Genomic DNA, 25817 nt, shown 5'->3' on the forward strand with positions numbered 1-25817 from the left:
GTAACTATAAAATATGAATCGTTACTTTTAATGCTTGAGATGCTAACCTCTTGGATCCATTACCCTCTTTTGTATTATGTCTTATATAGTTTTATATATTTTATGTTACCTATATATCGTTCTCTTTCACTATCACATAATTATTTTTTTATCACCACTTCATTTGCTTTTAATATTATTTCATGCCGTTTTATTTTGATTTCATTTTCTTACATCATCATCTCACACCATTGTTTCTCAGCATATCACCACAAATAACAATAAAACAATAAAGTTTTTTGGCAATTTGATAGAATTACACCAGTGTTTCCCAAACTTATGACTCTTGAGTACCCTTTATAAATTTTTCGTAGCGCTGTGTACCACTAATAAAAGAATGAATTTAATGTTTACTATAAAAAATTTGCAGAAAAGTTAAAAATCACAACTGGCAGTTGACACCACTAATTATTAACTGTTAATTGTAAAAATAGTTATTATAAAAATATGTAATGTAAATTTTCATGGCTAGCTTTATTTTTAAAAAAAAAATTTTTGAAATTTTCGTTTGCTGCAAGATATTTTACAAAAGAACGCGTACCCCGTTAAACTGTTCCCGTACCCCTGGGGGTACGCGTACCACACTTTGGGAAACACTGAATTACACCATTGTCTTAGTTTATTTAATTTTATCATAGTTTTACTTAATCGTTTGCTCATTGAATCATTCATTATGGTTTTATTTTGCCATTGTTTTCTTTCATGATTTATTATTTTATTATTTCATCTCCTCATCATTGTAATTCGTTGTAGTTTTTTTTCATTAGAGTTATATTTATTGATTTATTTATTCGAAACAATATCTCTATTAAAATATACTCTGCTCCCATAAGTAGTTGGATACGGGGGCCGTCTGCTCCAAGGATTCAGGGGGATCCGAGATATTCCACCTCCTCAACTATAAGAGAAGGGTTTTTTTGCTGATATTTTTTTTTGTTTTTTTTTTTTGCGCAGAAGAGACTCATCAAATGCAATATATACTATAACAGAATACTATATAACAGAACAGAGTACTATAACAGAGTGGTTTTCAAGTACTCACGCCCTATCATGACTCCTCAAGATTTATCAATTATAAGAGAAGGCGTTATCAGATTTTGAAATTTTGTTTTGAAGAAAAAGTTCCTTTTTATGCTTTGAGGGACTTGTTTTAGAAAGTATTGTTTTTTAAAAAAAAGATAGAGCATATAAATATTATTTTTTCCTCGGAAAGAAAATTTTCTGAAAGTAATTACTTTTAAAAAGTCTGCGTAAAAAAAATTTTTTTTTCACAGACAGAAAAAGTAAAAATTTTCAATTTTTTTTCCTTGAACAAAAATTTCCTAAGAGTATTGATTTTTTTTTAAAAAAATTCCTAAAACGAAATTTTTTTTTCTAGATATAACCCTTAGGAAAATTTGCCATAGGTTTGTCATAAAAAATGCCATAGGATATTCTTATGGGGTTTTGCCATACGTATATGGCATAAGTGTATGGCAAAATTTTACCATAGGCAAAACCCCATAGGAATATCCCATGGCATTTTTTATATGGCAAATTTTTGCCATACGTATATGACAAAATTTTGCCATTGGCTAAACCCCATAGGAATATCCAATGGCATTTTCTATGGCAAATTGTTGCCATACATGTATGGCATAATTTTGCCATACGTATATGGCAAAATTTTACCACAGACAAAACCCCATAGGAATATCCTATGGCATTTTTTGATACGGCCAATTTTTGCCATAAAACTAAGATGTGCTACAGTTTATGACGAAATATTTTTCCATAGGCTATGGTACACCTTCGCCATACAGCATATGGCAACATTTCTCGCTGATATTTTACCATACATCAAAAAATTATTCCATGCCCAGTTTAAATAAGTGCATTATACTTAAGATAAAAAAGTTTACTTCAAAGCTTTATCTAAATAGAAAAATTCCTTAGAGATTTAATTAAGATGTAAACACAAAATTATCATCTATGAGAAAAAGCACTTCAATGTTTTGTTTTTGTCGAAAAAGTAATTATAACATGCCAAAATGTGTTTTATTTATTATGCAAAACAAATTTATTCAGTTATATATGTAAAAAGCATAAAAAAGATTTTAAAAAATAAAAATATATTTAAATATACAATTTTTTTTTTATTATTTAATTTTTTAAAATTTCAGGCACTTTAGTTATTTATGAGAAATTTCAATTATTTTATTTGACATATTTAGAATTTCTTTCTCATTCTCACAAATATAATGAACCATATAAAAGTACCAGATCAGCATAGACATATTTTTATCTTTTTAAAATCCCCCGGATTGGTAAGTTATGCTTTCTTTTTTTATTTTGTGGCATTACGGCGCTTTATGGCAAGTCATATTCTTTTGTCTTGCAGCAGTGTTCCTACGTTTCCTAAAATATACCCTTCTCTTTTCAATGAACAAGACTGTTGTATCAGATTTTGAAATTGATAGTCAATTATTACGGAATTTGAAATAAAATGAGGCTTTTATAATTTATTTGGTTGGATTGAATTAGCAGATGCGAAACTGAAACCAGCTCTTCAGCTGGATTCAGTTGATTATGAATGTAATGTATTTTTTAACATACAATTATATCTTTTTTTTTATTAGGTTGAGAACTGCTTTTGTTCACCTCAAGATATAGAATGGGCTTGCTACAAAAATAAGCTATATCTTCTTCAGGTACATTTTTTGTCTTAACTATGGAAAAACATTCCAAGTTTTTCTCGCCAATTATGCTGTATTGCAGTATTACTAGTAAGCTAGACACAGATTTTACAGTTTTTGAACTAAATTATTTTTTTTTAATCTTTTTATAAAATTGAATTTTAGATTATCTGTTTTCATAACTAAATATACTAAATGAGAATGCATAACTAAAAACATATTAATATATTAAATTATAACTATTTTATTTGTGCTTTTATGCATACGTTATCGGTAATGTATGAAACACCAGCATTCCATAGAATACCAAGGCTTTGTAGGTTATACCTAAACATTTTATAGAACTACAAATACTTAATCAGCAAATGATTTAAAAAAAGTCATTATTAAGGCTAAATGTTATTCTGAAGAAATAAAAAATTACTATCTATAAGGAGGCCTATTTTGCATGTAATCGGCCATGCATAAAATGCCACCATTGTATAAAATGCATGCCTGGTGTGCTTCATCATTTGTCGGTTTGCCATTTATCGGAAGAACTAAATATTTTTATTCACCAATGAGTTAGTGATATATTTAAATAAGTATGTGCATTTGTTGCATTTGTTGCATTCAGACTCCGAAAAATCGATGCATCTATCAATGCTAATGTACTTTTTGGTTATTTTAGTAACTTTATTGTATATAGTAAAATATACACCCAAGAGCCATTACATTATGACCACCCTGGTAATAACTTGTAGGACCCCTTTAGCCCTCAAAACTGCTAGCACCCGCCTTGGCATTGATTCCACAAGATGCTGATAGGTAGTCTGAGGTATCTGGTACCAAGCGCTCACCAACTGGTCCTGCAATTCCCTCACATTGCGAGGGGGTAGAGTGGCAGCACGAATTTGGTTTTCCAAGTAGAACCACAAATGCTCTATTGGATTAAGGTCAGGTGAGTTTGGGGGCCAAGACATGACTTGAAAGTCACTGGAATGTTCTTCGAACCAATCCATGACGATTCTACCCTTATGACATGGTGCATTATCCTGTTGGTAAACACCATCCCTCGCAGGAAAAACTGTTGCCATGAATGGGTGAACCTGGTCTGCAACTATGTTCAAGTAGCTTACAAACGTCAGGGATTGTTCTATGAGGATTATGGGTCCTAATGTGCCCCATGAAAATATTGTTCCTGGGCGAGAAACCATGAAAACCTGGGCGAGCTCATTGTTATGGATGGAGGGTGGTCATAATGCAATGGCTCTTCGGCTTATATATTCTCTTTATATAACATATTTATATATTAACAACGTACTTATGTTTTCCCTTTGATTAATTTTAATTTTAATTTTCTTTAAAAATCTAATTGCAACTTTTTTACTAGGCTAGGCCTATTACAACTTTGCATACTGAAACGGAATTTGAAATGACACATGACCAAGATACTCCGATGAAGTCATGTAGTGACTACTGGACGAGAGCTAACGTCGGGTACGTTCCTTAATTCATTTTATAACTCTTCAACTTGTGCAAAAAGTCCTGCGCTGTTAGAATATTAATTCTAAATTACGGTAAAATAACCAGCAGCAGTCTGTCCAACCAATTAACTGTAAAGTGTTCTTAAGTAACTGTAGAGTGTTCTTAAGTCTTCTTCTGTAAAGTGTTCTAAGGTAAAGAACATTCTTTACCTTTACGGTTTTGAAACCGTTTACAGTTAGTGTGGTTAAAGAAACATGAATACAAAACTACATAGTTTCTTAACCATTAACAACTAGCATGGTTTCAAAACCGTAAAAATTTTTTTAACAGGACATTAGATGTAGGCATTTCGTTTGGTAATGAGCAATGATCAAATGAGCGGTGGAATATGGTTTAATTAGTTAATCTGGTTGCTTCACCTATCGTAATAGATGGGAAAAAACTATACTTTTTGTGTTAAGCAAATTTATGGAGTTACCATCTATGCTTGAATGAAAGTATTGTATTCTAATAGTCCAGGGTCTCAAATTAAGAAGGGCAGGACACTGGAAACATTCATGTATTGAAGAGAATGCAGCAAATATTGATGTGCCATCGCTGTCCGTCATGAAATTGACAGAGTAGCCATCTGGACTATAATATGTACCCAGTTGCAAGAAACTAAGTGACTTCGTTAGGTGAGCCTCGTTGGTGCGATATAATTCTAGTTGTTTACCAATATTGAGTGGAAACTGTTAATAAATAGTTAACAGTTTTAAATTCCATCTAATTTATGGTTACTTGACTGTTTTGCTAGAATATGGTAAAATAACAATTAAATTAGTTGTTCTTTAACCACTTTTTTCGAGAAATTTCTAACTGTGCGTACAAACAAAATCTTCCATTATTTCGTTATGTTGCACTTTCTTCACGTCAATTAATACTTATTTATTGTAGATTATATTATAGTAGAAATTTTTATTAATGTAAGAAATGTCGAATATTTTTTCAAAATTAAATGAAAATTATTATTAGAAAAAATAATAATTTCCAAAACGTGTTTTTATACTTCAGTATAAAAAAATTAAACATTTAAAAAAAGGAAATGAAATAAAAGTCAGAGAATATTTCAAACATGCATTATTATTTGCGAACGAATTAAAAATTATTTGCTTGAAATAGATTTTTATGAATATGCTTGAAATACACTTGAAATACATCATTATATAGGTTTAAACATAGGTTGTTGAATGAAAAAAAAGATGCGCCAACATTTAATTCTATCGAAATTTTATCATGCACTTTGGGAGCAAAATTCGTAACAACCAGCCATCGTTTGGGTTTAAACCTGGGTCACCTTATTGAGAGAGATCTATCTCCTGATCCCACCATAAAATCTATTTAAAATTTTAAACTTTGTCAAAAAATTTTAATGCATTATTATTTCTTTCAGAGAAGTTTACTTGGGAGCAATGTCGCCTTTGGGTATTTCAACAGTGACTGCTAATAACGACATTTATAGTTTGGTGAGATTTTGTTGCAGTTATTTTGTGTTGTAATTATTTTACGTTGTAATTATTTTGTGATATGGGAATTCCAGGTTTCGCAACAAAATTAAAAATAATACAGTTTTAAGTTGAGTCTTAAAAAGTAAAAACAGTAAATATCATTTCATTTCTTTAATCCGCTATATAATTAGAATCAATTTAAAAATTGTGCACCTAAATTATATGCTGACCTGTGTTGTTTATGTAGGGAAAAAAAGTGAAAAGTAATATTTTTCGAAATAATATTTTAGACATCAGTAGCAGTGTATAGATATCACAAGTTTCTAAATATTGACTTACTATTAGAACGAAGTGTAATTTCATATTTTTTTAAACAATCTTCATTCAATATTTCTCTAAAATAGACTTTCTTACATAATTTCAACCATGAAAAATCTTTTGTTCCAATTTGTAACAATTTAAATTTTTGTTTTGATTTAGAGAAATCGGTTCATCAGAGAGCTGTCCCCCGAGAAAGATTTTTGTCCATATTTGTTTCATATTCTTCCAGTCACTCACAGACAAGTAGCATTAAATATCATTAATGTAAGTATACGAAACCTAAATTACTACGATTAATTCCAAAATACGAGGTTATACTGAAACGTGTTAAACTATCATAGAACAATAGATTCTAAAATCTTATTACATTAATACTTTCAGCAAGCAAGGTATACTTACATTGGGTACCTGGACATATGGACATTCTTGGAAATGAGCTGGCTGACGAAGCAGCACGGGTTAGCTCTAGTGCGATTTTCTGGGACCCTGAACCAGCCTTGGGTATCTCTCTCCCATCATTCAGGGCATCTATATTTAAGCTCTATGGCAAAATTGCCCATGAGCAATGGCGCAACTTGGATGGTCATAGACAAGCTAAAGAGCTGAATCGTGTCTGTCCTAGTGTACATAAAAAAGAGTTCCTTAATCTAAACAGGAACCGTTTGAGGAAGATCATTGGTCTTCTCACTGAACACTGCACCCTCAGGAGACACCTATACATTATGGGTATTGAATCTGATTCCCTTTGTCGAGGTTTTCATCTTGAAGAGGAGACTTCGCGACACATGATTGTGAGGTCTATTCTGCTCAAATATTTAAGCTTTTGGGGCAGCATTGCATTAAGGTTTAGGAACTGCAAGACGTTGTCTGTTTACCGAACTTCTTTTCGCTATAAAGCTTTCTTGTTAATCATAATTTAGGTTTTGGGTACAATAGACCTCAGATCGACGTGTCCTGCTCTTTCGAGCTGCCCAACCTCTAAGTCTAAATCTATTACTTTCAGCAAAAACACGTTTGAAATTTTTTTAATAACTTTAATGTTACAAGCAGCATTATATTATCAGCAACATTTTGTAAAACATTATAAAATTCTTATTATATTTTAGAATATGTTAATCTTTGTAAGAATAGTCAGTGGATTATATTTTAAAGAAATAAATAAATAAATAATATATTATAAGAATTCGATGTTTCCTACATTTTTTGAAGTCTCAAATCAGATTTTTAGTTAAAAATAACAGCATAAGAAATATGTTCATGTCCTGGACCACACACTACATAATCAACCATGATATCTGCAACCTAAATCCGTTGTAACGATGAACCATATCCTAGTGGAACGTAAACCATTTTGTGTTAGACAATATTGTAGTCCTCTTTGAACGGAAATATATTTTAATTTAGTACCCTATAAACCATTATTTCACGTCTGAAAATGGGCACCTATTTTTGAGCACTTGAAACATGTCAACTGTTATTTTCAATTTGTATGTTTTTGAAGCGAACTAAATTTTGGATCAGGTAATATCTTACCGCTTCAGTTTCCTAGCATTATTTATTTAATTCATACAAACCGCATTGTCATGCAAATTCTTTTGAAACCTTATTGAGGTTGCAGAAAATTTACATAATAACATGATTTAGCGTTGAACAGTAAAAGCTTTAAACTCTTACTCAGAGTCGACTAAAAGAATTTTACTTAGACCATCAAAAATTGTCACAAATTAACATTACAAGTCGACTCTGAGTCGACTTGTAATGTTAATTTCTGGAAATTTCTGACGATCCAAGTGAAATTCTTTTATAACTTCCTGTTTCTAATTAAATAATTTTTCATTTTTAATTATTTTTTGCTGCATACATGTACTAACTCGAAACACTACGTTGATTTTCAGGTTTTATTTCGGGCCAATGACAAAGAGATCAGCAATTTTCAGAAATCATTCGAAGTAGCTTTGTTTGGAAGACTAATAGGAACTGAGGAAATGCATAAAGCTGGAATAAAGAAACACGGATACATGACACGTATACAGCGTTTAATTGGACTTCCCTATATATTTGTGGTATGTCCCTTTCAATGCACTATGAGAAATTTTTAAACATGCTCAATTATATTATCTTTTAAACTTGCTGCAACCTTCATAAAAGGCTAAGTTAAACCATATTATCTTACCTGATAACACGATTTTAGGGATCAAATTGAAAGGAAACAGAAACCTACATAATATATTATTAAGCTGAACTACGTTTTCGCACTTCGTGACCTTGATTACAAGATACTTTGCTGAAATTTGATCAGTAACATGACTTAATGTTGTTGTTATCGTTTGACAAGTGCAGAAAAGTACAAGTTAAATGGGACCAAAGGCACAGCCCTGGACACATCTCCGACTTTTTCGGAATAAATGGTGTCATGGCAGTAGTTGAGGTCGATGTTGAAGAGGGTCGAGGCAACAGAGACACAGCTGAAGAGATGCCTTGGATCCAGCTGAGCACATGGGCAGTGCGCAATCTGCGTAGGTACTATAGCCGTCGGGCATGATCTTCATACCTCTCGTGTGCCTCTTCCGCAATCTGCTGATGATAGTGGTGATTTCACGGTCAAGATTAAGCTCCGGAAGGCACCATTTCTTCCGAAGTCAGCCGCAGAGCTGGTGTTTTGTGACGGCATTTGCATCGAAGCAAGTGGTTTGCATGGGAGGGGGATTAATATTTCTAGCCTCCTTAGCGAGGAAGTCCGCTTGTTCATTCCTCTCAATGTTAACATGAGCGGGGACCCATTGGATGGTGCAGGTTTTCTCCCTGGCGACAATGGTAGACAGAAGCGCGTTGATGTCTTGGACGAGTCTCGTTTTACCCCCTTTAATGGCCTCCAGGGCAGATTTACAGTCAGAGAAAATGATGATGCCTGTGAGAGGTAAAGGTCAAGAGCGGATTTAATGGCGATCAGTTCGCTAGTGAAGTTGGGGGCGACTTTGCCGGCTGCGACCCTATGTTGGATCTGGGAGGAGAGGGAAGATGCCAGTACCTCCTCTGTTGCATTCTGAGTTGGAAGAGCCGTCAGTGTAAGCGGTGACAAGGTCAGGTTTAGAAAGCTTGACAATAGTTTCCATGCTCTTTCTCTTAACGATTTCTTGTGATTCTTCTTTCGGACACGGTTCCAGCAGGTCTAAATTGATCTTAACGGTAGACGGAGGTTTTACAGCTAAAAATGGTTCCTCAATAATGGCAAGGCATGAGTGGTTCAGGCTGATGTTCTTTCTGATATATTTGTCGTATTGGAGCGTGGAGGATCTCTTCAACCTTTCCATGTTGGTCCAGGCCCGAAAAGTAACAACATGACTTAATATAACACTTTATTAAGGTTGTAGCAAATTTGTCCCGTGTTATAGTAAAATGATCAACGGGGATCAACATACTACCTTATTAAGTTGAAATATGTTATCCCACCTTTTCAACTTGATTACACGATACTTTGATAAAATTTGATTAGAAAAATGACTTGCTATAACATATTATTAAGGTTGCTGCAGCCAGACATGTGAAATCACTTTTATAATGTTTTCTCGTCATGAGCGCCATCTGTTAATGATATTTGTAACTAATTATGTAGCTTTGTGAGAATACATATATTTGTGAGAATTCCTAAGCAGAACACAACAAACTGAACATTTCAATCGTGTTTCTTTTTTTTTAATTCGCAATTTTTAAATCGTCATTCATTTTTAAGACACTCCATTGTGTTAACAGTTAAAAAAATTTTATTTATTTAATTTTCAGATTTTATGTATTTATTTATTTATTTTTCTTTCTGTACTAGTAACGTCCTCCTCCCTAATAAATTCAAGCAACTTTCTCTTGAATAAAAAACTTCTATACAATTATTCAGGATTGAATACAACCTACTCTCTTTAGTTCGACCTCCCATTATTACGACCGATAGATTTCAACTATTATCTTTTCCGATAGACGTAATTTTATTTTAGTGCCAATTAGAAAGCCAACACTAAACCGTTCCTTCCAATATAGTGGCCTGAAATTTAGTTCTACTTTTTTTAATCCCATAAAAATCACTTTGAAAATAGATATCAAATTTTTTTTCCGTTTTCAAACGAAACGATTACATTAAACAAAAGATTCATTCGATACAGCAAAAGCTTCAAATAAATTATGTGTGCCAATATTTCTTTTAATGTTACCGCACATTAGATGTATAACACCTTGAATATCCTTTGAATGCTAGAAGCATGATTCTATCCCAAATTCTTGTCCTAGATCACTGTTTCCCAAACTTTTGACTTTAGTGTACCCTTTCTAAATTTTTCGTAACGCTGCGTACCACTAATATAATAATGAATGTATTTTTTAAAAATACGTTTATTTTTCCTTTTTGCTACAAAGTTTTGTTAATAAGTTTATTTGCATCAGTGAGAAGGATGATATTGTTTTTGCTATGATAAAAAAATTGCACAAAAGTTAAAAATTACAATTGGCTGTTGACACCACTAATTATTAACTCTTAACTCAGCAAAAAATAGCCAATGCAAAAATACGTAATGGTAAATTTTTATGACTAGCTTTTTTTTCAAAATAAAATTTTTTGAAATTTTCATTTGTTGTAAGATATTTCGCATAAGAACGCGTACCTCCGCTAAACTGTTCCCGTACCTTTCGGAGTACGGGAACAGTTTGATGACAGTAGATGGTCGAATCTTTTTCCTTTTCTTAAAAATTTTCAGAAAATTTGGTATTGGTAATTTTGTGAATTCACATTTGACCTCACGTGATAACATCGGACAAAAGGGGTCGTTACATCGAGTGTCGACTTTATTATAGTAACTCTTATTTTTTATTTTTCAGTTTGCATATCTAGTTCCAAAATGGGCTGAACAGTACGAGAAAAAACTTCGTAATTATCAACTACCCTTAGAAAGTTTCACATCTGTAGAAAAGACTTGGAATGCAATTATGGGTCAGATGAAATTTATTAATGAGGTAAAGATTTTTAAAAATAATTCGTTATATTTATATTCCTTCTAAATAACGTATCAAAATTTTATTCTCAGGTTACTAATGTGCACGGAATGGCAACTTTCCTGTCTTCATTTTACAATTTATGGGTTCTGAACATTTTGTCAAGAAAGAAAAAAGGTAAGACAAACTCTTTCATAAAATGTTTTAAATTATTGCGAAATTATACAGAAATAAAATATGTATTTTTAAAAAAATTGTTTCATAACATGAGATATATATCAAGCGTAGGTAAGATTTTTAGAACAAAATGGAACATTTAGAATAAAGTAGAACATTTAGAATAGACTAAAGCAAAACACAACATGAATGAAGCACAAATGAAAGTACATAAGTTGACATACATAGTTTCAGTTCTATGAACAAAAACCTACTTCAGTATCTAAACACCAGTTGTCATGACGTCAATTTCGTCTGAATAAGGCATGTGTCTTATTGAAATAATATTTCGACGTGTTTATTCACTTCATTCCCTTTGACTTAGATATTTAATTTATCATTTGGTGATCATTTATTGACTGAGTGACACTGAGGAAGTTTCTTGTGCATAGAACTGAAACTACTGTATGGTCATTTATGTACCTATGCTTTATACAAATTTCTTGCTTTAGTGTACATAGCAAAAAGTATACCCTATCCTTTGTTCGATTTTGAAGGGAGTTTGTCCTACGTTAACCTTACAGCTAACCATACAGCTGCGATTTGTAGGGAAATTACCGCGCCTGCGCTGTGATGTTCAAATAGAGTTAACATTAGAATTAGGTTAGCGTTAACATTAGAATTGAAACCGTAACGCTTTGCAAAATCTCTCTATTGTTACAGGGATCATTTGTCGGAAAGTCAATTTCGCCTAACTAAGGTATGTGTCGAATTGAAGTAATATTCCAACAAGTTTATTCATTTAATTTCCTTTCATTTAGATACTCAATTTTTGATTGTTCAGTAATGTATAGGTGCGTGTTATAACACGCACCTACATAGTATTTAAATGATACCTACGATTATTTATTTTTACATGTTCATTAAATTATTCAGCAGAGTACTTTTAATAAAAATTCGTCACCCGTCGTAATCCAAGCTTTCCATTTTTGATCGATAAGTGTCTTTCAAATTCAAAACTTAATCTTCCACAAAGAGAAAATATATTACCATACAACATCATTGCAACATGCTAATTTTCAAGGTTGATGGCAACCTTCTAAAAATCCATTGCGTGAAAAAAATCATTTTCAAATTTTGTGTATAACTNTTAACTACCCTCCTATCAGCTCAAGATCGACTGCCGCATTAAAATTTTAAGCGTGTGCGCCAGAATAGCGAAATAAAGCCAAATCTAGATGGATGAAACTGATGGCCGCCTTCTTATGAATCACTTGTAAAGTAGTCGTCTTCAATGATTTGTAGTTACAAAAATTTTGCAGCTAAGAACATGCGAAAAAAATGGCGNCTCATGAATGACTTGTAAAATAGTCGTCTTCAATGATTTGTAGTTACAAAAATGTTGCAGTCAAAATATCTGTACATGAAAAATATTTCTTAATGTGTGTGTGTGTTTTTTTTTTTTTTTTAATTTAGAACTGCAGTGTAAAAATTAAAAATTTTCTTCATACATTTCTAAGATGATTAATTATTAATTTTATAGGATAGTCGAATTCTGCTAATTAACTTTGTAAAAGTTTTCATGAATAATTTTTCTGAATTTAAAGAATTAATTTTGAAAAATTTTAATGAAGTTATAAATGCTGTTGATAGAGGATTAAAAATTAATCCGATCAAAACTATTGTAATTTATCATTTCTTAAAAATGTGAATATTTCTCTTTATCAATTGAATATTTTTTTTTCCGTTTTAAAAATGACAATTTCGATATAGATCTAGATAAATTAAACTGCAACAAGATGAGAAAAATACTATACATAAACCTGCTTAAATTTTATTTATTTTACTTTATTTTTCACTTTAAAAATTCGAAGCAAATAAAATTTACTGTTAAGAAAATAAAATTCATTGTCAAGACAAGAAATAAAAAGGAGTTTTTTTATTAAGGAAAAAAATTTTATGCTTTTTTCCTTGATGTGATATTTGCTTTGGAATTTCAAAGAAAAAAAAATAATCCCGTGCCATGATTGTATAGTTATATATAATTGTATGACGTTGTGAATACATATATTTACATGTCATTCTGATCAGAAGTTTCAATAGGCAAAATATTCCAAATGTAGTCTTTTTTAAAATATTGTCATATTTTAGGACCCTGCACACACTAGCGTAACGCAACTTTATTTTTACCTCAGCGTTAAAGATATAACTGTGAATATTTTTCTTAATAGTGACTTTTTTAAAAGGCGAGCACATTTGATGCATGAAGACCTAAAATTTCTTCTAATTTCTATATCACGTGTTGAAAACTTTCGATTTGAAACCAATAAGTTATTTCATTTTTTTTAACAATATATTAACCAGATTCAAGAAGTTTTATAAAATTGACACTTCATGACTTGTTTTATTACTACTTTATACTTTTTATGATTACTTTATTTATTTAATTTTAAGTTAGATGCTTCCATTGCACATAAGTGATATATGTGCCAGTATTATAAACTTTAAAATCAATATAACAATACAGATATTTACCAAAATTGTCTGAAAAATTAAGTTAAAAAATAACAGTAATAATTAATAACTTTATTAATTGAATCAGCTCCAAATGTTATTACTTCTTTTTAATTTTGATATATCATTTTATATCATATGTCATATGGTAACCAAATTATATATAGACAGAGCAATATTTTCATCAAAGTCTTAATTTTATATTAAATCCATTTTTTGATGTTATCAAACCTACGAAATACAATTTTCAGTGTCTCACTTAATTCCATCATACCCGTCGTTCTATATACCGGATAATAATAATAATCTGAATCAAAATATTTTGGTTTTATTTGATGACCTATATTCTTAATAGCTACTTTTAATTTTTTTTCTTTGAAAGACAATATCAATAGAACTCTTTTGGCTTTAAGATTGTTGTTTTTATTATTTAATTAACTTAAATAACGAATGAGGCATGTTGTTTTATCATCAATTTTCAAATTCATCATATCCAATTTTAAAAGTTCTATAATTAATTTGTTTTTGTTTAGTTTAAGTAAAATGATAAAACTATATTATTTAGTCAATCAAAAATTTATTTAAGTAAATTTTTTAGAATTTTAAAATGTATGTACGAAAAACAAGTTATTTCTTAAAAATAATTTCTGAAAGCTAAAAATATGCAAAAATGATATTAATCATAAAAGTATACATAAAAAATTGTAATTTATTTTAAGATTCTGAGTGAAAGAGAAAAAAGAAGTCCCTGGGCAAAGAAGAACAGGCGATATTTTAAATTAGAAATTCTATTTCATTAAATTAAGAAAGACCTCAAGCACAAAAATATACTTCCTCTGAATAAACATTTTTAGTGTTAACGAATTTGGATTTTTAATCCTTAAAATATCACAATATACTACTATCATAATGTTGAAGTGATCGCCATGTCAAAAACATTGTTCCAATTGTCTAGTCAAAGTTCCAGTCCTTTTATTTTCATTTTCTCTTTTTTTTTTCATTTTTCGGTGTATCTGGAACTGTTTAGGCGGATAAAAAATTCCACTAATTGTTGAACTCTTTCTCCAAAAATTTCATGCAAAACATTCTATTATAGATAAGTCATTATTATTTATTATTTAATTTATGCTGGGAAAAGTTTTGTACCGTAGAGTATAAAAAATTTCATGTCATTTTAAATGGTGTAATTTCAAGTAACAAAATTTGAACAAAACTTCTGAACTGTTACTGAGGACAGAAATTTCAAAGATATCGGGCTTTGGAAATATTCCCAAACTATTTTGCCGATTTTGCGTAAATGTTTTTTTTTTTTTTTTTCATTTAATAATATATCTTAAAATAAGATGAATACTTGCATATTTTACTCTTCTATACATTTGTGACTATTATTAATTAAAGTTAAGTAATTATATTTATTCTTACAAAGTTATATTTTCTATTAAATTTTCTTTGTATAAATGAGTCTTATAACTGTGTGTACAATTTTTCTCAACATATTAACAAAGGTCAACATATTACTTTCAAACCATTAAAATTGAAACGTTATGAAATTCCAATTACTAAAATCAAAGTTGTGTAGGGTGTTTCGCTCGGCTTTCATTTTACAAACATAGCATTTATGCGAAAAGTATAATATAATCTAGGTTTAGAGCTTTAATTCACAGGAAGTAACGCCTACAAAATTGTTTATTATAGATATGTTATTAAATTAAAAACTTAAGTTAGTTTATTCTCTAGTTTTTATTTATTAATTTTAAGTGAATGAGCGGCAAAGAATATTTTTGCTTGGGCTTGGAAATTAGCTTATATAAATCTTGAACGATTTTTTCCCACTTCGAATAATAGTTTCATAGTTTGAAAAATGACACATTTTGGAATCTCCTAAGATTATTTGTACACTTTATTAGCTTTTAAGTATAACTCTGTAACTACTTGTGCACACTCAATTATTATAAAATTTGCTCACGAGAAAATTGATGTTACGCACATAAAAAATTTACAAACATTAATTATTTCTCTAATTTAAATGGGAAAACTATGAAACAGATAAATTTAATAATAACAATATATACAACTATACAACTAATTTGAAAATATTGCATCGGACAATCGGGACTTGGCATCGCCTCCCCCCCCCCCCCCNNNNCCCCAGTCAAAAAAAGTTTGCACGCCACTGATTGTTAATCTTGCTCAAAAGTATTCTTAATAGAAAAAGTAAACAATCTCTCTTTTTTACCGTGGTAATTTATCTTTCCTGAAAATTAAAATTACATCAATATTGTTTTATAAAGAAATATTCTACAACAATCATGTTTATACTAATTAATTACAATTAAATATTTTTTTCTATGTAATTCTGTACACTGATAATGTTTTTAAAACACAATATTTTACTGTCAAATTTAAACAAAGTCATATTGTATAAAATTGAATAGTTTAAAAAATTAAGTAATATTAAAAGTCTAGTAAATTATTGTTCCCAAAAATTTGATTGAACTTATATTTTTAAAATATTAATCTTATTAACTGTGTTTTATCTTAGTTAATTTTAAAAATAGTATAGTGTATGTATACTGTTTCAAAAAAAAAAATGACGCGATCTTTTTTTTCTTTGATGGACTACGAGGCCTGAATTGCTTGAAACTTTTTGAATTTATAAAATCAGATCAAGTTTTTTTTTAAAATTCCTTTTTAGCGCATGCGCAGCATAAAAGAACTACTTGAAATACTCATATCTTGCGCAGTTTTTTGCATTTTTTTTTTAAATTTTAAATCAATACATTTGTAATTAATTTTAAATTGCAACAAAAAGTTTGCTTAATTCCATTGAATATTTTTAAAGTTATAGCAAAAAACCATAAAAGAAATAATTAGGTTTTCTTTTTAATAAAAAAAACCATCATACCTCCAGTAATATTTCCAGTTCCTAAAAACAACAACTTAAGTGATTGGTGGAAGCTCCAAGCTTATTGCTTGATTTTCTGGCATCTGGCTTAGGGTGTTAAAAAACTTGTTAATTTTCATTACTTATTATAGGTTTCTAAAACCTCTGAAAACTATAAATTTCGCTTTTATTTAATTTAAAATTATATCCATTCCTTTATTTTTCTCGAAATTTTCATTTTGGATGCGAGTACTAACACTTTATTTCATGTCAAAAGGCACAAAAACTGAAACATTTTAATAAAACACTGATTTGATGCTGTTAACAGTTAATATTTGTATCGAAACGTTTAAAAATACAAACGGCTCAAAAGAAATTTAAACATTTAGTAATTTTAACAGCTATATGATAGAAAGTTATATTTATAAATTTTTAACAAATAAAATTAAATCTTAACAAAATGTGTTGAAAAGAGTAACGAGAATTTTAAAAACAAAATCTTTTTTTTTAATCGATTTTTAGGAAGAAACAAAACTAAAATGATTCAGATAGATGTATAGGAGTTGTTAAACGAAGTGATAGTGTAATGAACCATCAAGTAATTAACAAAAAAATTGCTGTTTTATGCTCTACACCCGTTTTCTTTTCTGATACAAAACCAAGCTGTCAATTCCCCATGAAAATAATGGAGGTACTTTTCATGCTTCAGGATTTTTATTCTCCAAATTTTGAATTATGAAAAAATATTTCCATCTTGATTGCTAAAAATACTATATTGACAACACGTGGTGGTATAATCTTTAGGGGTTGCTAAAGAGATGTTTCGTTCGCCAAATGCTTGGCGATAGACATTTGTTAAAATTCAAGAGTCCCCACTTCAAAGATCCATTCATAACAATACATTTTCTCCTTTGACACATTGATGGATCACATCTATTGTTATAACCCTCTACCCCACCTTCAGGTTGGAAAATCCTAGGATGGACAGAGCACTGCCCGCGACGGCAAGGCCTACTGTTCCCATCTCAGTTTTCTTGACCTTGGGCTCTGGGGTGCAGGAGCAGATGTTCCGGTCAGGTGGTCAGCCGAACGTGGAACCCCCAGTGTTTAGTTCCCAAACATGCCTGGAATAAAAATTCATTGCGTGATGAAAAATCTCTTTAAATTAATAAAAAGTCCCACTTTAAATTAATAAAAAATTCGCTATCTTACCACCGTTTAAAAATTAAACGGAAGAATGACAATTTGTCAGTGATTTTTTTTTGATAAATTTACACTGACAAAAAATTTTATTCTGTTATTTGTTTACTTATCACGGTATTTAACGACTAAATTAAACCTAATAACAGAGTATGTTTGCTCAAAAAAAATTTTTTTTACTCCTTTTATGCTATTAATTAAGACTTTCTTATTGAACTGAGGAGCTTAGTAAAAGTATTTGGGAGCGAATTGAATAGACGGTAAGTAGATTTCTTCCTTTTTTTCCCCTCCTATCTAAAAGATAAGCATGAGTTGTAGAAAATATATCTAGTTTTTAAGGGGACAAAATTCTATCACCATTTCTAATCGGGAATTCAATAAAATAAAAAAATATGTTAGTTTTCATAATTCATTGTCTTTATAATATTTATAATTCATTAAAGAAACAACCTCGTGTACAATCTTCCACACAAACTGCGGTATGGTTAAAAAAACACGGATTTCAAATTTCAATATAGAGATTTTATACTTTCACGTAGTATCACGTATAAGTTTACTTATATACTTATGTTCTAAGTCAACATTGTAGATAACCAAGATTGTATTTTAAAGAACATACGCATGTGAATGTGTGGGAAGCTACGTAAAAGTGAACTCTCTATTTAAAGTAACGAGTAACTTATGCAGTAACTCACTGATCTGAACATTTGATCAACTAAGATAATCAACAACATCGTAATTCAAAACTTAGCCGATAGATGGCTCTGTAAGTTATTTCGTGTAATTCGCGTGGCAATATTTCTACAAAAATCATTTTAATCAGCCTTTACTTTGTATCCGATATGTTTTAAATAGCTATTGTTATTACATTTTTAAAAGTACTTAAGAGTAATTATACTGATTTACATTCAGATTGGGATAATGAAGTTTATAGCGATTTTTCAACCCTTTTATCAGCCTGTGCAAATGTAGAAAGTGCAGATGTTCCTGAAAATCTACAAGTAAGAATATTGCGTTGAAATTATAAATAATAACTTAATTCCTCTTTTCTTATTTATAATTATTTAGAAACTTTGAGATAGTTACAATTATTTATATTCTTAATCTAATTCCAGGAATTAGCTCGAATTATAGCAAAGCAACATGGATCCACATTTTCATCATTATCACCAAACGTAAAATATTTATTTCTCTTGTTTGATTTCCTATACACTAGATAAAAACCATTAAATGATTTACATTTAATTATATTTATCTTTAGATGGCTTATAATGTACTTGAAAACGACACAAGCCTTGCTGGCGTACTATTCAAAGAATTTTTAAGAAAGCATGGTCACAGATGTATTAAAGAAGTAAAAATGGCTTTACTTAATAAATTAATCTAGTCAGTTTTTTTCCCTCCTTTTGTTATACACAGGTGTGTTACGTAAACAAAGACATTGATGTATATTTTTTAAATCCTTGCCAAAAAATTATAAAAATTTGGTTCGTGAATTAGTATTTAAGTAATAAGGATACAAAACACAATCGAAATCTGTGTACTCACTAGTGAAGAAGTCGAGTTGATAATTATCAAAACCTGTTTGATTGCTTGTGGAAACTCAGAGGTAATGGCCTTTCCATCCCTTCTGTTTAATATTCTTTCTGTCTTGTCCCGCAGTGGACTGATCGTTAAGACACGGTTCCCAGCAGATCACCAAAACATCACTGGTTGTGGTCAGTGTGCGGGTGGTTAACCACTTGGATCAGTCTGCGTGAGGACCGAGAATGTGCGGTATTGGTTCTTGTTAAACTGTTCTACCGTAAAGTGCTCGGCTTCGCTTGCAAGTCGTCTGGCTACCGAGGCGGGGGTGCCATCCCCTCTGCAGAGGTTCGAAATTGTGATGGCATGTCTTCGAATCATCCTCAGGGATTTTTCCCAGACCGTCGCCAATAGCCCATTGTGCAGCTCTAGTGCGACGTAAAGGAACTACAACTACAACAACAACTTTCTGTCTTCTATATGAAGGGAGTTCTTAACGGAATACTCTGCATTTGTCATTTCATATTTTTTTAAATGCATATTGCTGTAAAGTCTTCAAGGAATAATTTTTTTATATACCTATTAACCAACGTTGCTTGTTATAATTTTTTTTTATTAAAAGCCAAATCAGATACCCTAAAGTTGTTGAGAGATTTAAGCATTTTGTCCCATAAATCATACTATGCCACGCTGAATAATAAATTAATTTTTTACGTAATGAGCTATTCAATTTGAAAAAATTAATTTTGACATATTTAGTTAGCTAAGTAATCGAAAGTTTCACATATGATGTAGAGACATAAATAGGGAAGAAAAAATAAATTTAAAGTTTTTTTTTTTTTAATTTATTATATTAAATGCAAAAATTGAAAACATGCTGTATAAATTGATCTAAAAAATTTTTGTTTTCAGTTTGATATTTATTCTGAGTCTTGGGGTATGAATCCAGAAAACTTAATGCCAATTCTTCAGGTACGTTTATTGAGTTTTAAATATTTTAGAAACTTATTAAGAAATGTATTTGTAAAAATAGTAAGCTCATATGTCTTATTACAAACATATATGCTTAAATTTGACAATTAATTGTGATCATATCAAAGAACGGGATTGGTCAATTTTTTTTAAGAATATAGAAATATTTATGGGAGAAAAATTAAAATTAAACAAACGTTTTTTTTTAATTTTAGGAAAAATTAAGACTTTCCCGGGTAAAAAAATAATTAAAACTTTTCTTTCCGCCGTTTTTTTGTTCCAAAATATTAATGTAACTTCATAGAATTTCATTAATTACCACTTCCTCTATTCCAAAAAAGTTAGCTACTTGATTAGTAGGAAAGCTATCGATTAATAAAGATCTATCTGTAGTTATAGTAGAATTTTTTTTCATTGCCACCTGGAGAATGACCTTCCGTCACACAGGCATCTGAAGGTAGGATTTGTTGGGCACTCTTTCAGGGGCACCATATTAAGTGTGACAACGTTGCTCCCACAGTAAGAACATATAGTACAGAGAAGGAAAGATTATCCATGCTTTGCCCGGGATTCGAACGCAAACCTTTCTGATGCAAAGCCAATTCTCTTACCCTACACAGGCTGGTCGGCTAGTTACAGTACATAAAAGATCATATTGTAACAATATTGGAAAAAAAAATGTGTATATATATACTATATATACATATTTTTTTTCTGTGTTCAGCGGGGATATATGTGATGCCACAATTGGCATACACATATTTATTTTCTATCTTTTAAATATCTCTTATTACTTAAGCTTATTTTTATTAATAGAAGAATTACATTTAAAAATAAATCAAAAAAACTTAATCTTTTAAATGAACATAAAATATTTATTTCTTCTCTTCCAGATCAATGTAACGGATACTTTCTTTTTATTTCATTATTATGCAGACATATATATTCACTGTCGCCTTTAATCGAAAACAAAAATCTATTTATAACTTTTTATTCTAATTTTCCAACGGCTAAATGTTTCGGTTGCATGGTTGTAATAATTCACATAAATTTGTTGGCGACTCGTGATCGCCAAGGTATTCTTTTAAACCCATTTTGATAGGCTGGTTGGCTTTGTTTTGGCTATGTAATATTTTAATAAATCGCCAATTTTGGATCTCCTACCAATGCTTCTGTGTCCGTTGGGAACAATTTACACGTACCTTTTTAATTTGGCTTTTGATTAGGCAGGTCGTGGGGATTTGTCTCCCATGGCCTGACCTATTTTAATATTACTATGCAAAACTGATTCAACTGAAATTTATGGATAATATTTAGTTTTGTATCTCGAGCTCTACAAATACTATACATAAAATAAAAGCCTTTTTATTAAATATGATCCAGTTCAAGTATTCTTTTCATCACCCTTCTGTTTTCATCGCAATCTTCAATTTGTCAATATCTTCAATTAATCCACTATACCAATACACAAATTCCAACCTCACCTGATATATCCATCATCACTGAAAATACATCCCAATATAAATGGGCACTCTGATTCCTCCTTCTCCATAAAATGGCACACTGAAAATGTTCTATCTTCATAGTGGCAGTGAGGATAAGAGCTCTCTAAAAAATTAAATTACAAAAATAAAATAAAAATTATAATTTTAATTTTACATTAAATGATTCTCTTCATTTATGTGTTAAAATGTATTATAATTTTGAAAACAATCATCTTAGACTTATTAGGTTTTAGCAAAGTTTATCAGAATAATTCCACAAAAAAATTCTATTGTTTTTGAAGTCATTTCTATAATTTTTAGACTGTTGATGGTGATTTTTATTCACTCCTGTACATAGTTCCTAACACTAGTTATTCTGACTGTACTATACGTCTTACTACGAAACCCTACGTTTGTGTAAAATTAAGTGGATTATTTTTATTTCAATGCGGAAGTTATTCTCAATTCCGAAATATACTTATTTATTTGTTTCTTATGTTAGTATTAATTATTTTTCTTTCTGAAAAAAGTTGCAATGCTTTTCCGATGAGTTTGAAAATTAGAAAAACTTTTCCGCGTGCATAATTTATGTTTGCAATATTTTAGATAATTTTCTTTCAGTACTTAGCAATTTCACCCTTTTCAAAAGAAATTATTTTACTGACTTTTTTAAGGATAAGAAACTCTTTTGTTTATCTTAAAATTTAATGTTGGTATTGTTGTAGATTCATGATTCATTTATAGCACATAACAAATGATATTTTTTCCTTACGCCAACAGAGCATGGTGATTTCTCCAAATATTTTGAATCCTCAACACAAAGAAGAAATGACTGTTGAAACAGCTATTTCAAAAGTTAAAGCACCGGTTTCCGGCATATATAGGTAAATATGCTCCATAAATACGTACAGTTTTGAAAAGTTACAGATGCTATTAAATTAAAATTGTAAGTTATCGTAAGCATCTTGTAGAGAGATTTCGTACTCTCACGTATGAATCATTACGCATGAATCTTACGTAATCTTTTATCACAACCTACGCAGTAGTTTGTGATAACTAAACACTGCGACCTCATTGCATACGTGAGCGTACGAAATATTACGGTAAGAAAACCCTCTAGCATGTCGAGTTATCAGAAAACTTGAGAATAGGTTTGATATCTTTTATTACAATCCTGCGCTATCAAAAGTATAAATCTTGAGGATTTTCAGACAAAAAATTCAGATCTTCAAATAAAAACTTCTATCATGAACTAGTTTTATGTGATTTATTGCTTTTTCCAAATCTTGTGCAGCCAACTTTTCAAATAATCAAGTGTAAATAAATATTGTTTTATTTGGGGGAGGGCGAAAAATCCAGATCGTTAACTAAAAGATTCTATCAGTCACCAGTTTTCTGTGATTCAATCTGAAAACTAGTAACATGAACATTTACATTATGAAAATGCTTATAGCAATTAATAATAAAGAACTTTTATTCAATAGAATTACCACTCTTGTAAAATAAAATTAAAATAAACATTTGTAGAGTATCGAAGAGAATTTAGAAAGTGAAATTCCTCATAATAGAACAAATTTTTTAACATTCTATGTATTATTGAGAAGTTAAGGAAATTTAGAAAGGACATACGTCCTTTTTTAGTCATTTTTAAAACTGCTTGCAATAGCACCAATAACAATGCTTTTATTATAAAAACTATGAAAGAATTTGAAATAAATGGAAAGTAATTTAGATTGTTCTGATTTACATTTTAAATGAAATTAAATTTAGAATTAAAATACAATATAATCCAACGGAGACAGTTGAAATTAACAACAGTTTTAACCAAAGGATACTTTAGCAAGTCTTTTTTTTTTCAGCCTAATGTTAGAAAAAGTAATGAGATAATTTAAAAATTATTACTCGGAGAAACATCTTAAACAAAATAATACAATTGTTGGTATCTTTTGATGATGATTCATCATTACGCAAACACGTAAAACACTGGAACAGGTTTTTTTTTCCGGTGGTATAAGCGAGAAAAAAAATGACACGTGGCTGAGAAGAGAACATGTAGAACTATATCACCCATAGTCAGATAAATAATCCATTTAATGGCAGAGAGTAAAATTGACAGATGACGTCATTAGGAGAGATTACTCGAAGAATAATTAAACCAAATTTGAGATGGTAGGTTGGCTTAGATAGAAATCTACTGGTACTGCTGAAAAAAAACAGGGAAACGCTTGCAGGTGAAATAATTGTTGGGAAAAAACTTTCCGAGAAGGCCAAGACTCACCCTGAGCTATCGAGCCAGTGAAGAAAAAAATCTTGATTTAAATTATATTTTCCCACTTAATAAGGTTTATTCCTTGTAAAGTAAAATTTAGTTTAATTAGAAATTATAAATTAATTGAAAATAAACTTTAGTTTGTTTTACTCAATAGACAGAGCGTGGACTTCATTTTGAAAAGTTAATTAAACCAAACATAAATTGCTTCAAACTGGTTCTAACAGACCCACATCTAAACAAACTACGGTTTGAAAGGTACTTGTTTTTCGCACATACACATATTACCAGAACTCGTTACGTATCAAAACCCCAATTCTGGCTACGGATATCAACAAAATTTGAGACAAATATTTACACGGGAACCTTAATAACCTTTTCCCCCATCATTAGTATAGACACCCGAAAATTTTAGATTTACTAAAATCTTAACAAAATTCGCGAATCTACCATGCATAGTACATTCTCAAAAAAGTCGGTTCACCGTTGACCGATTTTAACCATCATACAGTGCGAAGTTTTTGAAGCATCAATAAAATTCAAAATTGAACTATGATTCTGTTCACTTTGAACCATGTGTAATAAAGTTTGAGAAATACAATAATATGGTTCTCCTTAGCACAATATTAAGGTTGTAGGAAGTTTAAAGGTTATTATGGTTCAGTATTGTGTTACGGTAAGGTATTACGGTTGCAAAATTTCTATCATTGTGAAATAGTTGGAAATATACTGGCGGCTCTCTTTCTGTGAGCAAATTCAAATGAAAAAAGTAGTTATAAACTTTCTTCTTCTTTTTTTCAGAAAAATTCTTAAATTTGTGCTTCCATGGTGTCGTAACGCTGTACGGAGGAGAGAGAAAACAAAAGTGAGTAATTAGGATAATTAAATTAATAAAATTATAGAATTAAATTATAGAAAAGTTGCTTGAAAAATGTTCTCTAAATCGAACTTATCCTTAATAATAGGTCTCTTAGCTCATTATCTAGTCAAAAATATGACATAAAAATACCAAAGGGCAATTTAACATCATGTGCTGGGGGATAGGATTTTATAATTTATTTTACACATCTTAATAGGAATTTTTTTACATGTAATAAATATGTATTTCTTGGTACAAAAATATTTTAGCCGGAGATGCATATCGCAATATATTTTTTGACTAAAATATTTATTACAATGAAATTAACCGAATGACTTTTCATTTTATCAGAGCACTGGATAAAAATTATTATTTATAAGTATATTCCAATGTTCCTTCATTGCCTATCAGTAATTTCTCTGGTGACCCACTACCATCAGCCATGATGATGTGTATTTTTAGAATCTCTGTAAAAATGGAGTAAAACGAAATCATATTTTAGTCACAAACTTACATTTAAGAGCGAAGAACAAAAACATTTTTGAAATATGTATCACTATTGAATAAGGTATATTAAAACATCAAAACAAGTTTTATAGCCACATGAAGCGTAAAGCTGTTTCTAACTATTGCCGTTCTTTTTCTGTATCCTCTTTGAGCCAGTTTTTTTTTTATGTTTTTCAATCTCGCCTTCTTTAATAATACTAATTTATGACTCTTAATATAGATATGTTTCGATTACATTTTTGAAAAATATTTTTAAAAATATATTTAAGACTGCTGTTACAAAACATTCTAACTTCAAGAGACAAATAATAAATGTCAATCCCTTTTTTCCTATCTGCATCAATAGCCTTAATCGAACACTAGAGTTTAATTAAGTGCAACTTAAGACTGTTGTTGGACACTAAACTATTGTCAGTACTTATATTTTTAGAATATAAAATTGAAAAATCACTTTACAATCTGGGCAAAATTTTAAATTCTTTTTT

At 30.2% G+C, this 25817-nt stretch overlaps 1 protein-coding gene across 1 annotated transcript in view; it reads left to right on the forward strand.

Moving 5' to 3' along the window:
- Positions 1-25817, forward strand: part of LOC107445683 (rifampicin phosphotransferase) — a 57022-nt gene that overhangs the window by 26591 nt on the left and 4614 nt on the right. Inside the window, exons 18-30 of the mRNA XM_071178748.1 lie at positions 2658-2729; positions 4087-4193; positions 5614-5686; positions 6149-6253; positions 7885-8052; positions 10850-10984; positions 11056-11140; positions 18630-18718; positions 18833-18892; positions 18979-19071; positions 20154-20213; positions 22478-22581; positions 24768-24831. Of these exons, the coding sequence (XP_071034849.1) occupies positions 2658-2729; positions 4087-4193; positions 5614-5686; positions 6149-6253; positions 7885-8052; positions 10850-10984; positions 11056-11140; positions 18630-18718; positions 18833-18892; positions 18979-19071; positions 20154-20213; positions 22478-22581; positions 24768-24831 (1215 nt within the window). The remainder of the gene's footprint in view (positions 1-2657; positions 2730-4086; positions 4194-5613; positions 5687-6148; positions 6254-7884; positions 8053-10849; positions 10985-11055; positions 11141-18629; positions 18719-18832; positions 18893-18978; positions 19072-20153; positions 20214-22477; positions 22582-24767; positions 24832-25817) is intronic.

This window comes from Parasteatoda tepidariorum, chromosome 3, assembly GCF_043381705.1.
Source record: "Parasteatoda tepidariorum isolate YZ-2023 chromosome 3, CAS_Ptep_4.0, whole genome shotgun sequence".
Classification (NCBI taxonomy): domain Eukaryota; kingdom Metazoa; phylum Arthropoda; class Arachnida; order Araneae; family Theridiidae; genus Parasteatoda; species Parasteatoda tepidariorum.